The sequence below is a fragment of the Rosa rugosa genome, chromosome 5 (assembly GCF_958449725.1).
Source record: "Rosa rugosa chromosome 5, drRosRugo1.1, whole genome shotgun sequence".
NCBI classification, from domain to species: domain Eukaryota; kingdom Viridiplantae; phylum Streptophyta; class Magnoliopsida; order Rosales; family Rosaceae; genus Rosa; species Rosa rugosa.
The window spans coordinates 39,952,756-39,975,963 of NC_084824.1; the positions used below are offsets into that span (position 1 = coordinate 39,952,756).

Genomic DNA, 23,208 nt, shown 5'->3' on the forward strand with positions numbered 1-23,208 from the left:
GAGTTGGAGATGGAGATGGAGAGCTTGAAACGTTGGAATCTTGAATCTTGGAAGCAAGCCTTCAAGGTGGACGATGGAGGATATGATCTTCATGGCTCCTTCTTCTTCTCCTCCTTACTTGAAAATGCAGAACTAGAAGGCTAGAGAATGAAAAGAAATGAAACTAAGAACTAGAGAAAAATGGAGAGGAAATGGAGAGACAAACAAGATGAAATGGATGAAGGAATGTTTTTTTCTTCTTTGTTGTAGCCTCTATTTATAGGTACCAAGCAAAACTATTTGGCCTTAAATAAATGATGATGGGTTAGGTTTGAGCATTTAAACATTAATGGAATTTGTTAGGTTTGAATATTTAAACACTAATGGAATTTGTTAGGTTTGAATACTTAAACACTTAATGGAATTTGTTAGGTTTTAGTCACTTTTTGCTCATTTTTCCTTCAATTAATTCTCCACCAAGACTTTATATTTTGCCCATGACTTCTTCATATGAAATTATCCACCATGCTATCAAATTTTCAGAACTTTTTTCCTTTCCTATGGGCCAGAATCACTGCTGGACTCCTTACAGGTCCAGTTTTCCAATTTTGCTTCTGCAGAAAATTGGGCTGACTGTTTGAAGGCCTTCCACTTCTATTTGGCTCTTGCACTCTTCATACGAAATGTTTCTTAGGATGTCTAGAATGGTTCTGGAAGGTTTCGCTCATTTGAAGTTTATTTGGTCAGGTGGTCGCTCCTTCTTCCTTGCTTGGCTTGGTTTCTCCTAGCCGAAGTAGGAAAATGTGTAAAGTTGACCTTTTTAGTGCATTTCCATTTTTCTCTATCATTTTATGGACCTAACACTTATTTCATCATCATCTACTCCAATGTACCTAAAAATAAAAATTGAATTAAAAATCGATTCGTTAAGGAATTAACTAAGCAAAATGTGAGGAATTAACTATTAAAATATCACATTAAAATGCTCTTATCATTAATCACCATACACCTTGCATCGTGGAATCACTATCAATGAACCACCGTGGCTAGGTTGCTTTATAGACAAATTGGTCATTCCAGTAGCTTGCAAACCTTCACCTATATGAAGCCTTTTATACCCAGAACGTCATCAGCGTCCCTAGAACACCACTACACCAAAGGTCCCCACCGCAAAAACCATCCATACTAAGACCAAGACCTCCAAGACCACCAGACCATTAACTAAAAGAACCAAACGACCAATCCTTCTTTTGTAACAGCCACCAACATGTGGCCACCAATATTAACCATTTCGTCCCAAAAGGGCGGTGAAATGGAACACACATAAAAAAGGATAATACTTGGCTAATCAGCTATTGTTAGCCTTGACTAACCACAACCAATAACAAGAGGACATGTGTCCAATAACCACCTAAAAGTGTTTGATAAGAATGTGAAGAAGATTCCCACAATAAACTATGAACATTATCATTGTTAAATAAACACATGTCCTCTTGTTATTGGCTATGGGTTAGCCTTGGCTAACCAGCTATAAAAAATTCAAAAAAGTTGAAATCAAACTCCAAACTCTAAAACTGGCCCCAAAATAGTCACAAAAAAAATGCATCCCTCAAGAAAAGAAACATCATGAGAAGAGATATAGAAACAATCTCTCCATGCTAGCCCTACCCAATAAATGCCAAGGATCCAAGGAAATAGTTTGGTACATCATCAAAGACCCTAAAATCACCGTCTAGAAGGCACTTAATTGCAAAATTAAACCCTAACAAGATGAGAGGAGAGATTCGCTTTTGTCTTTTTTTTTTACACTACTATGATTATATTTTTTTTGGTTTGTTATCATATACACATATATTGGGAATAAACTCCTCCCGTAATAACATCGGATAATATTTGATAGAAAAAAGCCATATATTTATAGATTGTTTGTGTAACCAAGCTTTTCAAAGAATGATAAAAATACCTAGCGCTCTACTAGGGTTGGGAGAGCGCCGCTTTTGGCCTCTCTGTACCTTCCTCCATCATCTATGGAGCACCTTTTCGGCACAGTCTTCGGCTCCGTTACCTTTGCGCACGACTTTTATCGTGCCTACTTATCAACCGTTTGTGCAACAAGCATGCTTCCAGGCAAATACTTTTTGCTCCTAGCCTCTATCTGATCGTAGTTGGTAGAGAGAAGATGGGGTTGTGCCGCCTTGCTGGGTTGGCATGGCACCGGCTGTGAACCGACTCCGACCGTGCCGGGCACGTCTGAAGTTGGGTTTGTTGGCTAGATCTGGTTCGGGGGCAATGAAGCTAGGAACGATGGGTCGCTGCTTGCCCATGATTACAGGTGCTGGGATTCCAACACTGACTTCACCAACACCATCTGCTCCATCTGATATGAAGCCCTCAACCTCGTCTCAGAGGAGTTCCAATCCTCGCAAGGCAAACGAGGCAGGCAGGCTTTGGTTCCAGTCGGTGGATCCGAGTACCATTGGGGCTAGCGGCGGCGCTTTGATTCGAGAGCACAGGTCCGGGAAGGGCGGTCTCCGACGAGGAATGGCGGCGTAGCGCTTGGGGTTGACGGCAGAACAGGTCTGGGTGCCCAGAGAAATTTTGGGTGCCCACCTGTGGGCCTGGGCTCCTCTCTGTTTGGGCTACTCAATATGGGCCTGTGTTTGGGCCTTGTTTTCTGGTTGGATTCGCATTTGGGATCCAAGAGACTTTTTGTAGATTTCTTTTTCTGCTACACTCTAGAATTGGAACTTCGGCTACTTAGGTAGAAGATTGCTCTCTATTCGACGTATTAATTTGCGTGGAGTGGGCAAGGTCAGTCACACTACCGCCGGTTACCTTGATAGAAGGTTACCCTCTATTCGACGCATTTTTTTTGTGTGGAAGCATGGTTGACCATACTGTTGGTACCGTTTTACATAGCCCAGGGTCTGCCCGGTGCCTCATCAAATGCTTTTTAGCATCCCTTCCTATCCTCACTAGGTTTTACTTCCGATGCCTTGTTGCATCTAGTATTGTTTATGTTATTTTTTATTTTGATGTAGTCTCTACATCTATAAATTGTAATCGTTCTTATTATTATTTTTATTACTAATAAAATGGTTGACAATTACTCTAAAAAAAAAAAATCAGATAATATTTGATAGAAACATATACTCTTATGTAAGTAGAGTTTTTCTATTGGAACCTCCAAATTTACTCACTTGACCTCTATGCTTTTTACACCTCTGATCAAATTTTCAAATACTAAATTTACTCACTAAACCTCATTAAACTTCCTCAAATAACCTCACTCATATAATTTGTAAACAAATTATTATCCTTAAAATAAAAAATTTAGTCATTTCAATGATTTAATCACTCTATAAATCTTAACTAAATATACATTTCTTAATCAAACTTGAGTTTCAAAAATTAATGTCTAATCAATAAGAAAATGCCATGAACTATTCTGTTTTTTTTTTTATAATTTGTTTTTCTATTTTAGCTGTGCAAAAAAAAAATGAAGAAATCATTTGTTTTTATTCTCAAAAAAAAAAATCATTTGTTTTTTAATGTTTTTTTTTCTGTATTTTTTGTACCACATGATTAATTATTTAAATATATATATATATTTTTAACTGCTAGTTTTTTTAAAAAAAAAATTTTGCAAATATAATGGATTGACTTAGATTTAGATCATAAATCATAAGAGAATTTATTTTGTTTTCCCTCACCAATATGCGTTCAACATATATATCATACATTTTTATGTCACATGCATGATCTTAATCATATTTTTAATTCTTATTAAATATATATGAATGTTTTAATGAGTATGTAGTGAAATTGGAAAATGAAAATAGATAAGGAAAATAATAAGAAATACAATCTAATATTATTGAATTAGAAAGTCTACATAAAATAAATATAATATTTTTTGGTATAATTATTGTCCTTAATTGTCATTTTATAGTAGGTTATATATGTCATTTAATAATTCATAATAAAATGAGGTCAAGTGAGCAGATTTGGAGGTCCCAATAGAAACTCTCATGTAAGTAACGTTAATCCTATTTTCCAATAGGGTGTTTCTAAATGTACCTAGCAAAGTTCTTAATACACCCAGCAAATTTATTTAATTAAAAATATATCTAATTAAACCATCTAATTTCCCAAACTAACCTTATCTTGTACCCAGCAAAAAAAAAAAAACACTGCCATGAAAACTTTCCTAGCATCCTTCATTCCTTTTTAGTGATTTCGATTAACCTCTCTTTTCGTAAAAGCATGGATTAACTAATTCACATCTTGTCTTTTGATCACGACTCTTGGGTCTCTCATTTTCTGTCCGCTTTGTACAATGAAATATGAAGGGGTATTGGTGTTGAAGATGTCGATTCTGTCAACTATTTGCTCGGAAGGGGCACTTGCAAAATGGAGCTCTACGTTGGCTAAATATGATTAGTTACAGAATAATGGCTTTTGATTTAGTCACGGAGGAATTAAAGGAGTTGTTTCTAGTAGCCAATATCCTTAACAAAGAAACCTCTGCAGCATATATTGTAACCATCGGAAATTCAAGAAGACAAGACTTCAAGAAACATAAGCAACCCAGGTGCTCAAATCTTAGAGTCGGGCAATTTCGTTCTGAAAGATGGATCAAATGAGGACTGGAAGATTGATTAAACGGCATCAATTTAATTTTTGTTCTCCATGTCTCTCACCTATAGTATTTACGTTAGGAAGTTTTCATCACTGTGTTCTTTTGTTGGGTACAAGATAAGGGCAACTTGGTAAAATTAGGTGGTTTAATTAGACATATTTAAAAATAAATAAATATGCTGGGTATACTTAAAATTTTACCGGATACATTTAAAAACACCTTATCCAATAAACTCTACATCCACCAAGAGTGTTGACATCATTGGGAAAGAATAAAAAAATGTGTACCGGAGGAGTTGTTCCGTTATATTCTAATTATTACGAAAGTCAAATGCTGTAGATTCAACAAGTCAGAAAATACTTCCTCGTATAGTCTTGTTAGTTCATTACTAATTAAAGTTGATTTATTTTCCGACTAGTATTCCCCTACTACGAAGGTATTGAAATATTCCTTATCTGTATTAATACTTGATGATACTATACTTGATAGTTGATACTTGAGGATACCCAGCACATCAACTAAACTATCGAATATTTAATTTGCTTCTTGAATTTTTTGTAGTATTACAGTATTCCTGATATATTATGTGGCCTCGGAAGACAAAGCTAGCTTTAGTTCTGCCATTGTATTAATTATATTTTGCATTCTATTATAGTGTATGGTGGTGTATCGAATAAATTGTTGCTTGAATGCTTGATAGGTAAGCATTCTATTTATCGTCAAGAAATAATTAGAAATAATATTCATAAAAGCTAATCATGGTCAACCATATATGCTAAATCACTGGTATCTAAACTAATATATATGATCAGCATCAAATTAAAAAGAAACACAATACAGATTGATGAACAAGCCTTTTACTTTCACAAAGTCCACGACAGCCTTTGACAAACTCTTCATGCTTTAATTAGTTCCCAAGAAATTGTATAGGATTGTATATGGGAGTTGAGACATAAACAAGTAGCGGCAGTCTTTAACTTCAGTCCCATGATTATTAAGCCATGCCTTAATTAATTAGTTGCTTACAAGTTCCTCCACCGATAGAGATTGGGGAATAATTTGACAAGTGCATAAGATTATAAAGTAAAGAAACAATGAACACCAGGAAGAAATAGAAAAAGAATGACTTAGCTTCTGTACATAATCGATTGGCTAAGCTAATGAAGACGAACCCAACAAGAATTAAGACTGGGAATGTGGAAGTCATTCTTGAACATAATTTTATCTAAGAAATACATCATCCTCACATATTCTTTTTAGTTCCGCCGCTTTCAAGATAATGAGCTTTCTTCATACCTCAAGGATTACTCTGAAGATTAGATGGAACATAATACTAAAAAGTGTATTCGACAAATGGTTGCTTAACATGTATCATTCTACGTTTTGTTTTTTAAGTGCATGAATGAGGGTTGAAGGGTCACAAATAATAGGATGAGTTTTACATAGAGAATAACATAATGCTTGATAAACATTAGAAGTGAAATGGAGGCCATTGAGATTAGACGTAAGAGAAGTACAAGTATTCTCAGGAATTAAGCGTGTATATATATATACCAAGACTGAACAAAGATTGGAAAATCCTATACCTCCTTACTTAGGCTATTAATGAATTGAAGGGTAAATGCTGGAGACAAGAATCAAGCTCCAAACACGAAGAAACAGGACCGGCATAGGGGGCAACTACTGTACTACATTACATAGCTAGAACATGAACACCTCCTACCTCTCAATGAGGACATGCTCCTTCTTCTTTCTTGTTTTTAATCTTATTATCACTTAACCACTTAGTTCGAGTTAGAATCTGATTTTATGGTTTTGAGTTCTATATTCTAAATAATCAACTCAAAATTTGTAACACTATGCATGATGCCACGCTTTTAATTCGACATAGAGATCTAGAACAATTCTTCCTGAAACAGATTGATAGTGTTAATAGGTAGTCAACACGATTCGAATCACTAGTATCTGAGCTAATACGATCAACATCAAATTAAACACAAACAGTGAACCTAGATCGATCTATTGGCCGGCTTCACCTCTCACAAAGTCCACTAGAGCCCTTGACCAAACCCTCCAAACTCTAATTAATTGCCAAGAAAATGGTACACATGCATAACTGTATGGGGAGTTGAGACATAAACAAGTAGAAGTCATTTCCAATAAATACCGCCTAATAAATAAGAAAATAAGAGAGGAACATTCTGAAGCTTGTTTACATTATAAGGTTAAAGGATAATAAAGAAAAAAACCCCACCACGGGGAAGAATTTAGACTGCAAAATCATAGTTGAACTTAATTTTTTAAGTAGTGGGGTGTCACTGTCCCACTTCAAATTAATGATCATGCAGTAGAGTTGAAATGATTTTTGGAGTACTGGCCGGTTAGCTTTTGCTAATTAGACTTTTTCAGGATAAGATTAACTATACCTATATCGAGCTTAGCACAATAGTGAATTAAGAAGTTTGACGAGCATGCAACAAGAATTTAAATCATAGAAATATATTGGATGTTGTGATCAATTTCAAATTCGAATAACTTTTCCAATGGCTGTATGATTCCCTGCGAAGTAGAATATTACATAAGGAACTAATTATGCTTAGATAGTCTATAATTCGAACTACTCACCTTTTAAATTTTCATGCAAATGTTGTTCATAAAGTTTGAGATATATATTTGAAGTTATTTTTTTTAATACTCCCTTTGTTTTTTTTTTTTTTGAAAAGGATACTCCCTTTGTTTTTATCTGTTTATGTTATATATCATCGTAAGATAAGATTAATGATACAATTTTGATTAACTTATAAACAGCGAATTATAAGTGTGTTCTATGTGGCCTGTTGTTGTTAAAATATTTGGAGTTCTTCTCCCAAGAGAAAAAAGCTTCTCTCTCACCAAAACCCTAAGGCCTTCCGGTTCCAAATTTCTTCTTGTCTGGCTGTGCCCGAACGTCGGGCCTGGCCTCCGGGCTTCCCGTTGTCATGGGGTTTGCTACCGAACGGGAAAACTACTGCCCATGGGACACCGTCGGGGATTCTCGCTGGTGTTTTGTCAGTTTGGTTTGGCTGGGATGGTAGAGACGGTGGTGGTCATGCTGTCCGGGCCGGTATTCGTTCCCGCTGATGGTTTTCTTGGATTATCGGCGTCATGGAACTCGATTTACAAGGCTGGAATCGGGGATGTCTGTTGCGCCGAGGGGTCGGGGTACCCAGATCGAAGATGTTTTGTTCAGTTTGATGCAGGTCGGCGGCGTGGCTCGGAGAGATTGGACCGCTGCCATGGTAGTGTGGATCTTGACGACGTGGGTCGGCGGAATGGATCGAATGGAACTCTGCCGGAAGGGGTCGTATGACGGGGTGCTGGAGATCGAAGACGGCAGACTAGGCCCGAATCAGGCTGTTGGGCCTGGAGATCTCCTTTGTATGCCCTATTGGGCTTTAATTGTTGGGCTAGGGTTTCTACCTCAGCCTATCAGCTTCTATTTGGGCTAGGGTTTTGGCTCTTGGCCCAAACCTATGTTTTTAGTTTTTGTCTAATTACAATAAATTTCCTTGTATTAGGAACCAAACGAGTGTAGTTTTGGCTTGTCTATTTGCTATGTTTTTTTCATAGCTTATAGGTTCGCTTTTATAGTGAGCTATAAATTCAAATATAGTTGGTCTATCCTATGTACTACTGTGGCTCCTCCACGAAGCCTTGTTCTGACCATTTTTATGTGTCAGCGGGTGAGTATGTAATGGCCTTCTTGACATGCGCTATTATCAATAGAATTACCATTATTCAAAAAAAAAAATGTGGTTTGTTGCTAAATATGTAGCACATATTTATCCGGGTGGGTCTATTCAGACCTCCCAATTTACTATTTGGACCTCTCTTCATTTTTTTTGCCACTGAACTTCCTAATTTACCCTTATTTTTATCTATTTACACCTCTGTCATATATCCGATGTTCTAATAATAAAAGGAAAAAAAAAATTTGCACCTCCAAACTCCAGGTAGCTTTCATGATCAACTGGGAGCACACCCAAAAAATATATATATATTCTTTTAAGATTAACAATTTCTCTGGTTTTGGTAATTACGATCGACTAATTTGAACTCTCAATTTCAAACCCCATTTTGTGTTCTTCAAACAATTTGGCATTACTTGATGCAGTTGAAGTTTGATTTCCATTGGAGCAATTTAAAGAACCTTATAATTCTTGATTGCCTAACTAGGTTTGATGAATCTTGGTCAATCCTTTTTGGGTTGAGAGAAAAGTCCGTGAAAGTAAGTCTTGACCCTGTTTTTATTTTCTGATTTCAAAGATATATTGACATTGAAATTGCATAAATTTAAATTCAAAGATTTCAAATATCATCTAATCTATAATATATAGAATCTAATAATAAACTTGAGATGAAACAATGAAGATGTGTCAAGCTCCTGGAGCCAGTGACAACCAATTAGGAGATGGGTACAAGAAGAGAGAGAGGGTATGAGAAGAAAGACATGAAGGAATAGTGAGGAAGAGGGAAAGGAGAATAGAGAGAGGATTACAATAGAGTTGGAGAGAAAGAGAGATGTTTACTGCTTAGATCATATGATACATGTTTTTCTTTTTCTGTTTTCCAGTTTTGATCAAAACATGTTTCTTCTTCTTCTTAATCTTTGATTAGATGGTGATTTCAAATAAATAAGATGGAGTAGTTATTTCAAAGTTTGAATTTTAACTTTCTAAATTTTGTGGATAGGGATAGAATTGGAGAGAGAACTGCAAGATGTAAAAGGAGAGTTGCAGCTCCCATGATGTAGATGCAGGTTTTTTTTTAATTATTTTTATATATATATATTTGTAATGGGGTAAAATTGGTTTTAAAATTGTGCAAAAAATAAAGGATGTCCAAATAGCAAATTGGGAGGTCTGAATAGAACCACCATATTTATTCTTAAAAAAAATATTAAAAAATAAAAATAATAAATAAAAAAAACCTATCCATCCTTAATTTCACTTTTCAGATTTATTTTCTTGCAAAAGTTAATTTGGTGTACATTTCACTTGAAATTTTGAACCCAATATGAATGATCCACCTCCTGTCAAAGGGGTATAATATCAATTACCGGTCAATATGTGTAAATAAATAGATCCAGCACTAGATGATAATCATATCAAGATGGGCCATGTAAATGGTACGTGTATTGGTTCCATTTTGTTTGAAGCTTCTTTTCATTAACATGGCCATTATACGTGATGATCGGCATTATGAATTTGTTGACAACATAATTCTCCGGCAATGATTAATAGCATAAAAGTTACTGACCCTTAACTTAATAGCTTGGCATGCTAATAAATAATTATTTTGCATTGATTTTTTCTTTTTTTGTCAACTTTTATTTTGCATTGATTGGAAGTAAGTGGATGCAAGGAAACGTAAGGTTAAGGCTTAAAATAGTTTTACACAGAAACTAGTGAGACTGTGAGAACAAATACAAGCCCTAGCTAGCTGGTCTCATCCCCGCGTGAGAGAAACTCTTTGCTGCCTGACCGGCCGTAACCCTAGCCTAGGTGCTATTTTCGTTCGAGGGAGACTTGTTTGTTAAATTGTTCACCTACCTAGTTCTTCAATCCCTACTTCTCTAAGGTTTTACTTTTACAGATTAACCTTAAATAGCTAGATTTATCATTTTACTTTTGAAGGTTATTTTGTCACTGATGACGGGGGAATAGTTGGTTTTCCGTTGGAATAGTGGGCACAATTTGCCTGAGGTTGTCTTCCTTGGTTCTATATATGGACAATTATGTTAGGGTACGTACGAGAGGCTTTGTTGAAGATGTTAATTGGTTTTCTTAGCTAACTTTTGGTCTTGCGTAGGGCTCTCTGAAGGCTATTAGTTGCTACTTGGTTACCTACTTGGCTATATGTTAACGCTTATACACTTCTACATTTCATAATTACACTATTACGCTTGATAGTTATACTGCTATACTAGTTGAGTTCACGCTGATTGGCTTGAGAGCATCAATTCCGTCGCTGTGTATGCTGGCCAAATAGAAAACCTACCACCATGAGAGGAGCATGGACGGCCGACAGCAAGTCGTACGAGGTTGAACGATGAAAAAGTGAAATAATACGTAATATCATTTAAAGGCCTTGAAGGAATGCCAAAGAAAATACACACACACACACAACACATGCATGACCAAAAAGAAAAGTCTTCTAGAATGAGGGGGTTGATCGATATTCATACCAAATATTAGAAATTGGTTCTTCTCCTCAAGAGGACCAAGAGGCTTTGCTCGAGATTTCTGGGGTAAATATAATATGCTTGATTAACTAATTATTAATATATAGACTATAATCAACTAGTATTTGGTTATTACACATCATGACGAAGTTATATAGATTGTTTACTTGCAAATACAGCAAAGAGTTGCAATCAAACCTCTAATAGCCCACATCATCATTATTGAAATTGGGTGAAAGAAAATACCAGGTTTACTTAGAAGAGTAGCCAACACCTCGTTCAAAGATGTAATATTGATATGAAGCTGATAATTAACATTATCTTAGTTGATAATTTGTTCAAAGTTTTTTTGTTCTTATTATTACTAATTCATAGTGAGTCATATAGCCCAACACGTAAACGCTGATCAAAACAAATATGATACGCAAAGACTGTTTAACGATATAACATCTAATAAAATAAATATGACACACAAAAACTGTTTAACAATATAACATCTTTTATATATTTCACTATGCGAGATAATAAACATGACTAATGCTTTCGCTTCTCAACATTCATGTTTGGGCATCAAAAACTTCATTACTTGACTTGCAAATGGAGCCAACTTGTGTTTATTATACAGTGTTCTAACACCAAATGTCGTACTTTTCTTGCTAATTAAGTAAGGTTTTACATACTATCGGCCTAATAGTGCTCACAACAAGTAGACATTTTCTTTTCCTTTATACCAAGCTAGCTGACAATCAATGGTGGATTTACGTAGTTAATTGTTGATATAATTAATACTAATTGGATTTAATTAAATTCCTTTTTTTACTAATTTATTAGTCATTATCAAAACAGATAACATATGCCAGCCACTGATCACTAAAATCCAACATTAAAGATGACAACTACACAATTTGAAAATCCTAAAGATTTAAAATGATTTGCTTTTAGCTTCATGCAGTTGTTGTGCTGGTGCAAAGATTAAGCCATTCAAAATTCAAAAGGTATTAGATTTAATATTAATTAGTGATTACAAGGTTGATCATCAGATTATTACAAAGTAAACATAATTAATTTCTTGTCTTGATATGACAAGTAATGACAGAAAAATCAAGGTGAATCGATATATAAATGTTGAGAAAAAATAGAAATTCGAAAGTGACAAATGGATACAAATAACTAGAAACAAAATCATGAGAATTTAATGACATAATCAAGATTCTCGTGAATTTCATTCATTTCATTTATGTGGCCACCTAACAATCGAACCCAGCTTCAACCCCAATTTACTAGGAACCAGAGAAAGAGAGATAGGGCACCATCGTCGTTCGACAACCATGCTTATGATACTGTACAAAATCTTTGCTTTCACGGAAAGTCATAACTCATAATTCTATATATATATTATCCTCCCATCCAAGCAAGTCAAAGAAGTTTTTAATGATCATTTTCCCCCTCTCATGCAAATCATTATCAAACCCCAAACCTAAAAAAATCCAAAAACCCAAGTGGATTATACTAAAAAGTCATACGCAATAAGAACTGATCGAGTTAGTGTCACGTTGTTAAACTGTCAATCTGAACCTTAATCAAGGTCTATTGCGGTTCAGATCGAAAATTTAATTGTATAACACTGTCAAATCTTACAAGAAAGAGAGAATACTACCTCACTCAATCGTATAATAAATGGGTTAGCTAGGGCTTTAGGGTTATGATACATAAGATGGCACAGGAATGTCACGTGACAAATTCTCTCATACTTGCGACACGTAGTACGACGTCGTTACAGAAACACTCGCATGATCCTTGCAGCTCAATGCCCTGAGCAGCTTCCAAGAGCCCTTGGTACCGGAGTTGCTCCGACTGACCGACGGACACTTCCCGACGGAAGTATCGGGAAACAGAGTGGTAGACGGGTTTTTCCTGACCTGCCGGCTCTTGATGTCTCTGAGATCCATCTCCGCCGGAAATTTGACAATTCCAAACAAAAGAAATGACCATTTTGGCTTACCACTACTAGTACTCTTCTTATCGGACTTTGAAGATCCCACACTCCTTACTGAAGAGTTTCGCTCCATCTCAGGCACCGGTGAAACCATCGAGCTTTGGCGGTGAAGTTTCCTGTAATCCAACGACCGGCTGTTGGTCATCATGATCTTGTTCTTGGTGCTGCTTGATCTCGTGACGGTGCTTTGTATCCCGGACAGTGATTCGGACCGTCGTCGAAAAGCTGTCTGTTTCTTCTGATGATCATGCTTGGGATTCGAAGAAGGCTTTGGAGCTTGAGGAGTGGGTGTGTTCTCTTTGAAGGGTATGAGTTTGCCACAGACGATGATGTCTTCGGCAGAACACATGAAGCTATCGGAGCTGTGGTCACTGAAGAACTCGAAGAATTCGGAGGAAGAGCAGCGAGCGTTTAGGAACTTGGACGACAAATCGTGGAACTCTTCAGCTTCGGTGTCCAGTGGAAGGTCGCAGAGAGAAAGTGCCTCCTCGGCTTCTTCGTCTAAGTAGGGGTCTGGTTGAAATTGAAAATCAGTGTTGTTGGTATTATCGTCTCCCATTGTTGGAGATCGAGGAGAGTAGATTGTAGAGAGAGAGAGAGAGAGAGAAGAAGAAGAAGAAGAAGAAGAATATATGGTTTGGAAACAATGGCTTAATTGTTAATTGAGAAGAGACCAAGGCGAGTATATATACATAAAGACAGGGGAGGTGTTGTGTCGATAATTTCCTTGGACTATTATTAATTCTGGGCTTGGAGTTTTATAAAGCGACATATATTTTGGGGTGTTATGGGCTTCTAGAAGACATGAGAGAAGGAGATAGAGAAAGGCATTTCTTTCTCTGAAATGAAACAGATCGAATCTAATCAAAATAGAAAGGAGAGGAGACTTGTTGAGATGTAACTAGCTAATAACCTCATATCAGACTTAGTAAACAAGATGCTGAATTTCCTATATGGTATTTTATGGTCAAAGGTAAATTAAAGAAGATGGAGGAAGTTTTAAGGTATCTAGCTTGCAGCTAGCATACCCGTCCTTTAGGTCGATCATAAGACACATGGTACTAGTTCTTGGTTGAAGTCATCAGAGATTTAATGTTTTGCAGTAGAAAATTTCCTTTTCTTGGGGGGCGGCTTTTGAATACCCAAACTGTATCGGTCATCGCTCAAACGACCAATTAAGAGTAGTACCTATGACCCCATAGCTACATCACTTCAATTTAAACATGAAAAAAATAACATAATGGAGGAGATCATTATTTTAAATTATGAGGTTATCCATGAGTCCATGACACGACGTGCTAGCCCAAAAAGAACTAAGCATGCCAAGTTACTCTCGTAAATATGACTAACCCGGCCAATCTTCTCATGACATCAATAACAAAGATTATTGTACGAAGAAAATATTAACTCTTCATATCTTCTTAAGGGGAAAAGTGTAGGAGATTAGGGTATTGGTACAAGAGTAGACTCCCTCCACGTAATTGTAGATTTGGTGAAGATCAACCTGAACTAGTCACCACAAGATGGAGTTAATTTACAAATTAATGTGTTGAGCTAGTCGAACTATTTGATGTACCGATTTATTGATGTACCGTAAATGAACAATTCATTAATGTATTATGTATATATGAACTTGTAGTCTTGTTAAGATCCATTTATATGGTCTTACTACTAGTAGCTTTAGAGCATATTTAGCAGACTCTCTATTTTGGCTCCTTAGCTATTTTGGAGAGCATGTTTAGCTTTTTATATATTTTAACAGCTGCACCAGACTCCTAAGTGGCTCTCCATTATAACTTTTAGCTATCTCGCTCCTAAATATAGAGAGTAAGATGAGGCATTCTATAATTTATAACATTCCTTTTGAGTTATTTTATGTAAATTTTAAATATATTTAAACTATTTAACATTCCTTTAAAAAATAATATAAATTTAAAACTAGCTATAATAGAGAGCACTGATGCAGACGTATTTCTAAAATGACTAGCCAAAATGACTTTTTAACTACTTTAGCTAAAATTTGACTAAAAAATGCATTGCTAAAGACGCTCTTAGGGTACAGGCTGAATTATACTTAATTCTAATATATTCCTTTAATTTCTAGTAGACTTTAGGGTACAAGCTGAATTATAAAATACCATATTCCTTTAATTTCTAGTGGGTACAAGCTGAACGAACTGTACTATACTTAATTCTATTATATTGACCTCAAATTCATACTGTTATTGGCTGTTTACAGCTACCAAACAGCAATGTACGATCGAGAGTGGTAGGTTTGATTAAGAAACAAGGCTAATTAGTATTGAGATTAGAGTTCATAAGGCATGTGTGTAAATTTGAACAAGACATGTTAAAATTACGGGGTAATGCATGTAATTAGAATTGCAAGATTTTATACTTATGAATTAATCAAGTGAGATGGACTACTAGTCAAGATGAACATGAAATATGCATGTGTATCGAAAATCTTTATTGGGATAACTTTTATTTTCATCCATCTTACCACCTAGAACCTCTGAACATGACTTGTAAGGTGAGAGGTAACTATCACCAGAAAGCTAGTCTAATTCAAACTTCATTTGTTTCCAGGGGCGGATCCAGGATTGAAACCTTGGACGGGCTTGGATTTCTTAAATAAAAAATAATATATATATATATATATATATATATATATATATATATATATGGAGAATCTCGACGATGCGAGAGAATTTTATTAATTTAAAAATGGCCACAAGACTTCACACTGAAACTCTATATTGACGGACTCAAAGGGCCAAAAGGACTCCGACTCCAAACTTGCACTACAACTATATGACAATGACAATAAGCGCAGGAGCAGTGAATCTTGACATCTCACCTCTCGTCCAGCCAAAAAGAACCCTGAAACTAGACAATTCACTTGTGTCAACACTAACTCGCCACTCAGAGTCCACCTGACCAGCTTTAGATGGACCAAGCCGACACTCGTTGTGACTTAAATCCGACCAAAAGGATTGTCTGACATTAATTAACTTAACAGCTACTTAACAGAGTTAAGTCTTTGAAAAAGTTTATTATTTTCTGATAATATTAATTAAAAAATAGACTAATATTTACGCCAAAAAGATCAAGACGAACCCAGATCATGATGAAAAAGAAGATCGGGACGAACCCAGATCAAATCCTCTTTCCTTAATTTAAAAGGATGACGGACTCATCGAAAAGCCGGGGGCGAAGGCCCTTGATTTGGTTCTTCAAGTGTGCGTTGGAATAGAGTGTCCAATATGGAAGTGGCTGCCATGAAAATTGTATAGGCTTTGATATATTCTTGAAGGACCCGAATCCATGTTCTACGGGATGAAGAAGAAGATCACAATTGATGAGTTTCTTTGGATTAGAAATTTAGGTTTGGGATGATATGCATAGTTCTCAATGACCATGATTGAATTTGAGAACTGGGATCTTGAAAATAGATTTGGGTATATTTGGTGAATTCTTGCTGCACTCTTTGTCCTATGAGGGAAGAAAAAGATGCGGAAAGTTCCTGTCTGAGAAATCGGGCTGCTAAGAAAGAGCTTTGCGAATTAGATCTTCAGGTCTCTCTTTGATCAATTTAGAAAAGAAGAGTATTACTGGAGGATCTTTGATCAATTTACTACTAGAGGAAAGAAGATGATGAACCTGGGTAGCTGGGTCAGTGCATGTTTTTAGGAGGTATTTATATTTTGATTAATTATTATAAAGAAAAAGAATAAATTTGTTCATAAACTTAATTAACTCTGTCAAGTAGCTGTTAAGTCTGGTGACATAGAAGGACATGTGTCACTATATTAGTGGGAGACAGGGAGAGAGACAGAGAAATGGGGGCAGAAGATCTCAAGCCGAAATGCCTTATAAATTGTGATGCGTGTCATTACTAATTTCAAGTTTTAAGGCCTAGCATCTTTTCTCTTAAGTAATCACCACAAGTTGTCGAGTTGGTAATAACCTCTAAGTGTGGAACCCCAACACTCGGGTTAGAATTCTATCGAAGCTGATTGGAGTTTAAATTAGAGCTGTCAATGGGTCGTGTCGGGTTGGGTTCGTGTCGGGTTGGGTTCGTGTCGGGTCAAGGTATTTGTCGTGTCGCAAGATACAAACCCAAACCCAACCCATTTAATAATCGTGTCCAAAATCTAAACTCAAACCCAACCTATTTATTAAACGGGTTATCCCGCTTAACCCATTTAACAAATAGGTCGTGTCGTGTTAGACAAAATGACCTATTTAAGGGTTAACAATACGACCCATTTAACTAAAAAAATACATAAATTGATTAAATTCACTAAAAACTCCACAAGACGAAGAATATAAATAATTATATATATATATTCATAAATAATTAAATCCAATAATTATAAAGCAAAATATTTCAAATTGTCTAATCCTATGATCAAATACTCCCAACGTCCAAAATTTCAAGAAAAAGTATAACATAATCGGGTTATACGGGTTCACTTAGTGTTGGCGGGTTGACCCATGGCCGATCCATTTATTAAATGGGTCATGGCGGGTTGACCCACGGCTGACCCACTTTTTAATCGTGCGGGTTCAACCCGCTTTATTTCGTGCGGGTTTCGAGTCGTGTTATCGGATCATGTCGGAATTGACAACTTTAGTTTAAATCTCAATCTATTCTTGGTGGCTAGTGGGGAGAAAGTGTTTTGACATAATCCCTGCACACGGATTAATTAGTCTTTAGGCCTAGAAAGTTTTTGAGGATATTGTATAATCTCGATAAAAATATATATATAAAAAAAAGAAGAAGACATTTTCTCCTAAAAGTTATAGAGATTTCTCCTCACTATCTCTAAATTATCCCTAAGTTTAGGGAAGCTGTTAGAGCAAAAAAATGCTCATTTTCCTGTAAATTAGAGAAAAAACAAATATTAAGATAGCTATTGATAATGCTCTTTCTTACTTATATTGAAAATATGTCGAATCTCTTTTACCTTTTACCAGCTAAGATGCCCTATTCTATAAAGAAAGAATTAAACACCGCCGTATCAATTAATTGATAGTCAAGAAATTCAGGGATATACATGGTTCCCACAACTTTCATTTTCTATGAGATGAAGGAAAGATCTTCCTTTCTTATAAAAGCCTTACTTACTTTTCACCCTATATTCAACCTAAAGTAGTGTCATGGACAAGGAATGGTATAGTCGTATAGATATATCTAGTTTATGTTTCAGAGGACAGTGATCGGTATTTTAGCTATTCGAACATTTGAAAGGCAATTTGATTGTATATGCATGATAGTATAATGATCCATAGATCTATGGGATTCATAAAGAAATAGATTTAGGGGTGGTATTACGATAAAGACATAGATATGGTTTCATAACCGACTAATATAGAATCCAGGTTATTGTCTGGTTTTAAGTTCTTTCAAGTTGAACTACCTAGAGAATATATAGGATTATGACCCAGTCGATGAGTAGTTTATACAAGTCAAATAAACAAAGTTCATGCATGATGAGCCAAAAACAACCCGATAGTTCTTTATCTATATATCCAGTTTATAAATCATAAGGTCGGACGACCAATACGAAAGAGAGCCTTACAAAGAGTAGGCCAGGCAATTCTATCTACTCGGCAGAAATCATGAATCGATGGAGGAGGCCGGTAGTGAAAATCAATTCATTTGAAATACATTTTGCCTATCAAAAACAAGTTTTTTTTTTCCCAAACGACCGGAAGATATTTATTAATTAAGAATCAATCAAAATTTTTTTTTATTAACCTTAAATTACGCATAACTTTAGAAAAATATAAATATTCTCAGTCTATATGAACAGAAGTATTTCAGTAATCAAATTAGCTGCACTTGAGCTTGGCGCTATGAAAGAAAAACCTAGACATGGGCATGTTTGTGTGGCACGTGCTATTAATGGGCATATCAAGAAGAAAAAGATAGGGCAGTGGCCAGTGGGTAGCTTAAACATACTCCCTTATGATACAGCTAGAAAGAGCAGGGTTGTGAAGAAAGATGCTGAGATGGATAAGAAGTAGACCAAATCTGATGCCTAGAAATCTAGAATTTTAGTTATTGAGGAGTAGAGGTGGCAAACGGGCCACTAAGCACGAGCACGGTACGGGCCCGGCACGCTTAAAAGAGGTCCGGCACGGCCCAAGCCCGTTAGTGGCCCGGCACGACCCGAGCATGTTAGAATAACGGGTCGGGCTGGGCCTAAGAATATTGGCCCATTGGCCCGGCCCGGCCCGAACACGACATATTATGGGCCAGCCCGTTACAAACACAAAATTTCATTTTGTTTTTAAAAATATTAAAAAACTACAATGATGAGATTTGAATATGAGACCTTTTTATTTAAAATCTCATGACAATTTCATCAATGCTTTCTTTTATATTGTCAAAATAATGAAACAAAACATTATATCCTTGTTTTGACATAAGTATTTTTTCTAAATATTAAATATATGTTTATTAATAAAGACTAATCTCATAATAATACAACTATAGAATGAAGGAAAAAATAATAGATACTAAATCTTCATTATATTAATAAAGATTAATCTCACAATAATATACTAAAAACAATATATTTTGAGTATTTTTTTAGGGAAATGATGGAAAAGGTCACTTTAGATAGTGAAATGATAATAAGGTCACCTAGTTTTCCACTTGATAAGAAGGTCCATTGTAAATTGTTATTAATATTAGTTTAGTCCTTATGAATAATGAGGTCATGTTAAAAAAGGTCAGTTTTTAATTTTTATCATTCCGATTCTGCCCCTAAGGTAACAAACCTTTATAACCTTCCATTTCAAAATCGGGGAGCTCAAATTTTCTCTCTCCTTTGATCAGAAAGCTTCCGATTCGATTTGATCGGAGATCTCTTTCCGAGATTTTTTCTTCGCCGCTCTCTCCGTCGGAAGCTTCCGATTTCTCTTTGTGCCTCTGCGACGATCTGAAAGTGGTTTTGGAGCTTCCTCAGCTCTTTTCTCTTTTTCTGGATCTCTGGCTTCGTCGGTGTTCGTCTTGATCACGTTATTGTGTTCTTCTTCTTCGTTGACTCAGTGCTTAGTTACAGTCTCTCTATTTCTTCCTCTCTCTGGTTTTCTCTGATTTGATCGGTAAGCCATCTCTCTGTGAATTTGTTCGTTTTGGATTTTGCAGTGTATTTTTGTTGTTTGTGTTAAATTGTTGAATTGTTCGTTTTGGATTACTGTTTTCTTCTCCTTCGTCGGACTCAGTGCTATGTTGAATTGTTGATGATGTTTTGTGCTATTGCTGTACTATATTTGTTCTATACTGTGATTTTTTTATCAGTGACATGGCCAGTTACATTTTTAATACTGCTGTTTTGTTCAGGAATTATCATTTATTTTGCGAGTATGAGGTTGTTCTTCTGTTCAGGCATTAACAGTTACTTTGGCAGTGACTTGTTTGTGTTGATTCTGTTGATTTCCTTAGTAGTGACATGGATAGTGATTTGTTTTATTCTTGTGCAGTTGTTATGGATACTAGCTATGTTGTCAAGTTTATTTATTCTGGTGAAGCAGCGACAGTTCCATTGTTGCATAATTGGTCGTTTGTTGACCTATGCAATTCCATACGCTCTCGTTTTCCTGATTTGATTCAAGGCAATTTCATGTTGAGGTACATTATTCCTCCGGATTCTACTTCATGTTTTCTAGAGAGTGAAGTTGATATGAGAATGATTTTTAGGAATTTGGTTCGTTACAATTCTGATTTTGTTGAAGTGTTTGTGACTGATTTGCCTTCTATTAGTGAAAGTGTGGTGAGTAACACAGTGTGTGAGGATTCTAGTACCATGCTTGAGGAGAATGATTATTTGGGGTGTTATAGGGCAGAGGCACCGAAGAGTTATATGACGAAAGGTTGGGAGAGTTATATTCATTCTGAAGGCCAAAAGTTTGAGGGTGGGGTTGTTGAGTTTAGGGATAAGCTGCGTAAGTATGCTATAGAAATTGGCTTTTCATATGAGTTTGTTAGAAATGACAAGGTTCGTGTTATTGCTCAGTGTTCTAAGAAACATTCTCAAGGCTGCAATTGGCTGGTGAAGGCTTATTTATGTAGGGCTAATGGTTTCTTTATGATTAAAAGGTTGGTTAATGTTCACACTTGTCATGGTGTGATTCGTTTGCAGAAGAGTAAGATGATGGGATCCAAGGTTGTCAAGTCTATTGTGCTTGATAAGATTCGTGCCAATCCAAACAAAAAGCCAATTGATATAGCTGATGAGATCAAGAGTGATTATGGTTTGGATGTTGCTTATCGTACAGTTTGGTATGGTATGGAGTTGGCAAAAACAGCCCTACATGGTGATGAAGCTGAGTCTTATGCTCATCTACTTTGGTTCAGTGAGTCTGTTATGAAGTCAAACCCCGACTCTAGGATAGTGGTTGAGTTTCATCGAGAAACACACAGGTTTCAGCGTATGTTTGTGAGCTATGGTGCATGGATGAAGGGTTTTCAATCTTGTAGACCTATTCTTTTCATTGATGCTACATTCATCACCAACAAGTACAAGGGGCAGATTATTGCTGCATCGGCAAAGGATGCCAATCAAGGTTGAATCTCCTTCATTACTTGTAGTTTTTTATTTTTCTTGTTTTCTATTTGCTGCCATGTCTTGTTTTTTTTTTTTGTAATGTAAGTGACATGGTTAGTTACATAGCTACTGACATGGTCACTTACATGTTCATTGACAGTTACATGTCCAATGACCTAAATGTTCTGTGATTTGAATGACATGTCTCTGGCCATGTCACTGTCAAGTAATATGCAGTTATGTCAGCGACATGGTCAGTGACATTAACAGTTACATGACAGTGACATCATTTTGTTTTTCTGTTCAGGCTTGTATCCAGTTGCTTATGCTATTGTGGATTCTGAAAATGAGAGTAATTGGAGTTTTTTTCTTGAGGTTTTGGCTGAAGAGTTTGCAAAACACCCTATGAGGAGGGTGACATTCATTTCTGATCGTCATGTTGGGCTTGTTAGTGCTTTCCCTAGAGTGTTTCCTAATAATCCACATGGGTTTTGTTTTAGACACCTGATGTCTAACCTTTCTGACAAATTTCCAGCTGGATCTTACCTCAAGGATCGGATTCCTTACTTGTTTATGTGTTGTGCTTATTCTCGCACACCGGAGATGTATGAGTTCAACATGGAAATCTTGAGGAGTGAAGGCGGGGACATAGTTGCTCAATTTCTGGAGGATCTTCCCAAGGAGAACTGGTGTATGGCTTACTTTAATGGTGAAAGATTTGGTGAAATGACAAATAACTTGGCTGAGTCTTTCAATAATTGGGTGTTGCCTTTGAAGAGTCTTCCTATTCTTGATATTAATGATGGCATTAGAGTGAAGTCCATGGCTTCAATTGCTGCTCGGAAGCAGGATGCTCATGAATGGTTTTCTGAGTTGTGCCCAGTGATTGAAAAGAAGCTGAAGGACAATTTGGAAGTCGGAAGGCATTGGAGAGTGAGCAGGTCTGATACCTATGTGTATGAAGTTCACTGCCAGAAGTACAATAGCATGGTAAATTTGGAAAGTCGGTTTTGTTCGTGTGGAGAATGGCAGCTGTATGGCTTCCCATGTTCCCATGCACTTGTAGTGATCCAACAACATGGTTCTTCCCCGTATTTGTATGTCAATGAGCTGTACAAGGTGGATAAATATCGAGAAACTTATTCTTTCCCAATTAATCCTCTTCCCTCTATTTCGAAGCAAGTGCATGATTTTGGTAGAGATGCTGTGATCTTGCAGCCGCCTTTGACTAGAAGACCACCGGGAAGGCCTAGAAAGAAGAGGTTCAGAAAAAGGAGCGAGAAAACTAGGGTGATCAAGTGTGGTAGGTGTGGAAAATGTGATGGTCACAACAGAAAGAGTTGTACAGCTCCGATATAGGTTCAATTCTGCCTACATGCCTTTAACAGTGACATGGCAAGTGACATAGCAAGTGACTCCAATACAGTTTGAATATTTGTTTTGATTTTTCATTTTTTTCAATAAATGATAAGAAGTGCTTGTAAGGTGCTTACTCATTGGAATTTTTGTTTTTTTGACTATGAGACAGTTTTTCTGCTTTCTTCTTTTATAAATCCTTCAGTATTCTTTGTGTCTACAGGTTTTAATAGTTACATGTACAGTGACATAACCATTTGTAAACTAATTGATTTGTCCATTGACATTAGTTTTTAGTTATCTTGTCGGTGACTTGTTCTATGACTTGTAGTTGGATTACTGCATATAGATTTGGTCATTGGCAGCGGAACGCTGCCGTTGCGGTGCAGCGGCACGCTGCAAATATTAATGAAAATTAAAAAATGAAGTAGCTACAACAACTTTGGTT

At 36.3% G+C, this 23,208-nt stretch overlaps 2 protein-coding genes across 2 annotated transcripts; one reads left to right on the plus strand and one right to left on the minus strand.

Annotated features, from left to right (window-relative positions):
- Positions 1-12,589: 12,589 nt before the first annotated feature.
- LOC133711648 (uncharacterized) lies at positions 12,590-13,399 on the minus strand. Its single transcript, XM_062137754.1, has one exon. It carries the CDS (start codon positions 13,397-13,399, stop codon positions 12,590-12,592), a length of 810 nt encoding a protein of 269 aa, XP_061993738.1.
- A 6,067-nt stretch (positions 13,400-19,466) lies between these two features.
- Positions 19,467-22,920, plus strand: LOC133708169 (uncharacterized). Its single transcript, XM_062133628.1, has 3 exons — positions 19,467-19,962; positions 20,341-21,423; positions 21,712-22,920. The coding sequence occupies exons 2-3, from the start codon at positions 20,346-20,348 to the stop codon at positions 22,761-22,763; spliced, it is 2,130 nt and encodes a 709-aa protein (XP_061989612.1). The 5' UTR covers positions 19,467-19,962; positions 20,341-20,345; the 3' UTR covers positions 22,764-22,920.
- Positions 22,921-23,208: the final 288 nt, after the last annotated feature.

Bases quoted from the DNA above. Each gene is read 5' to 3' on its own strand.
- LOC133711648 (XM_062137754.1), bottom strand. From the start codon at position 13,399: ATGGGAGACGATAATACCAACAACACTGATTTTCAATTTCAACCAGAC.
- LOC133708169 (XM_062133628.1), top strand. From the start codon at position 20,346: ATGGATACTAGCTATGTTGTCAAGTTTATTTATTCTGGTGAAGCAGCG. The intron at 21,424-21,711 runs GTTGAATCTCCT...TTTTCTGTTCAG, and splicing joins GGCAAAGGATGCCAATCAAG to GCTTGTATCCAGTTGCTTAT.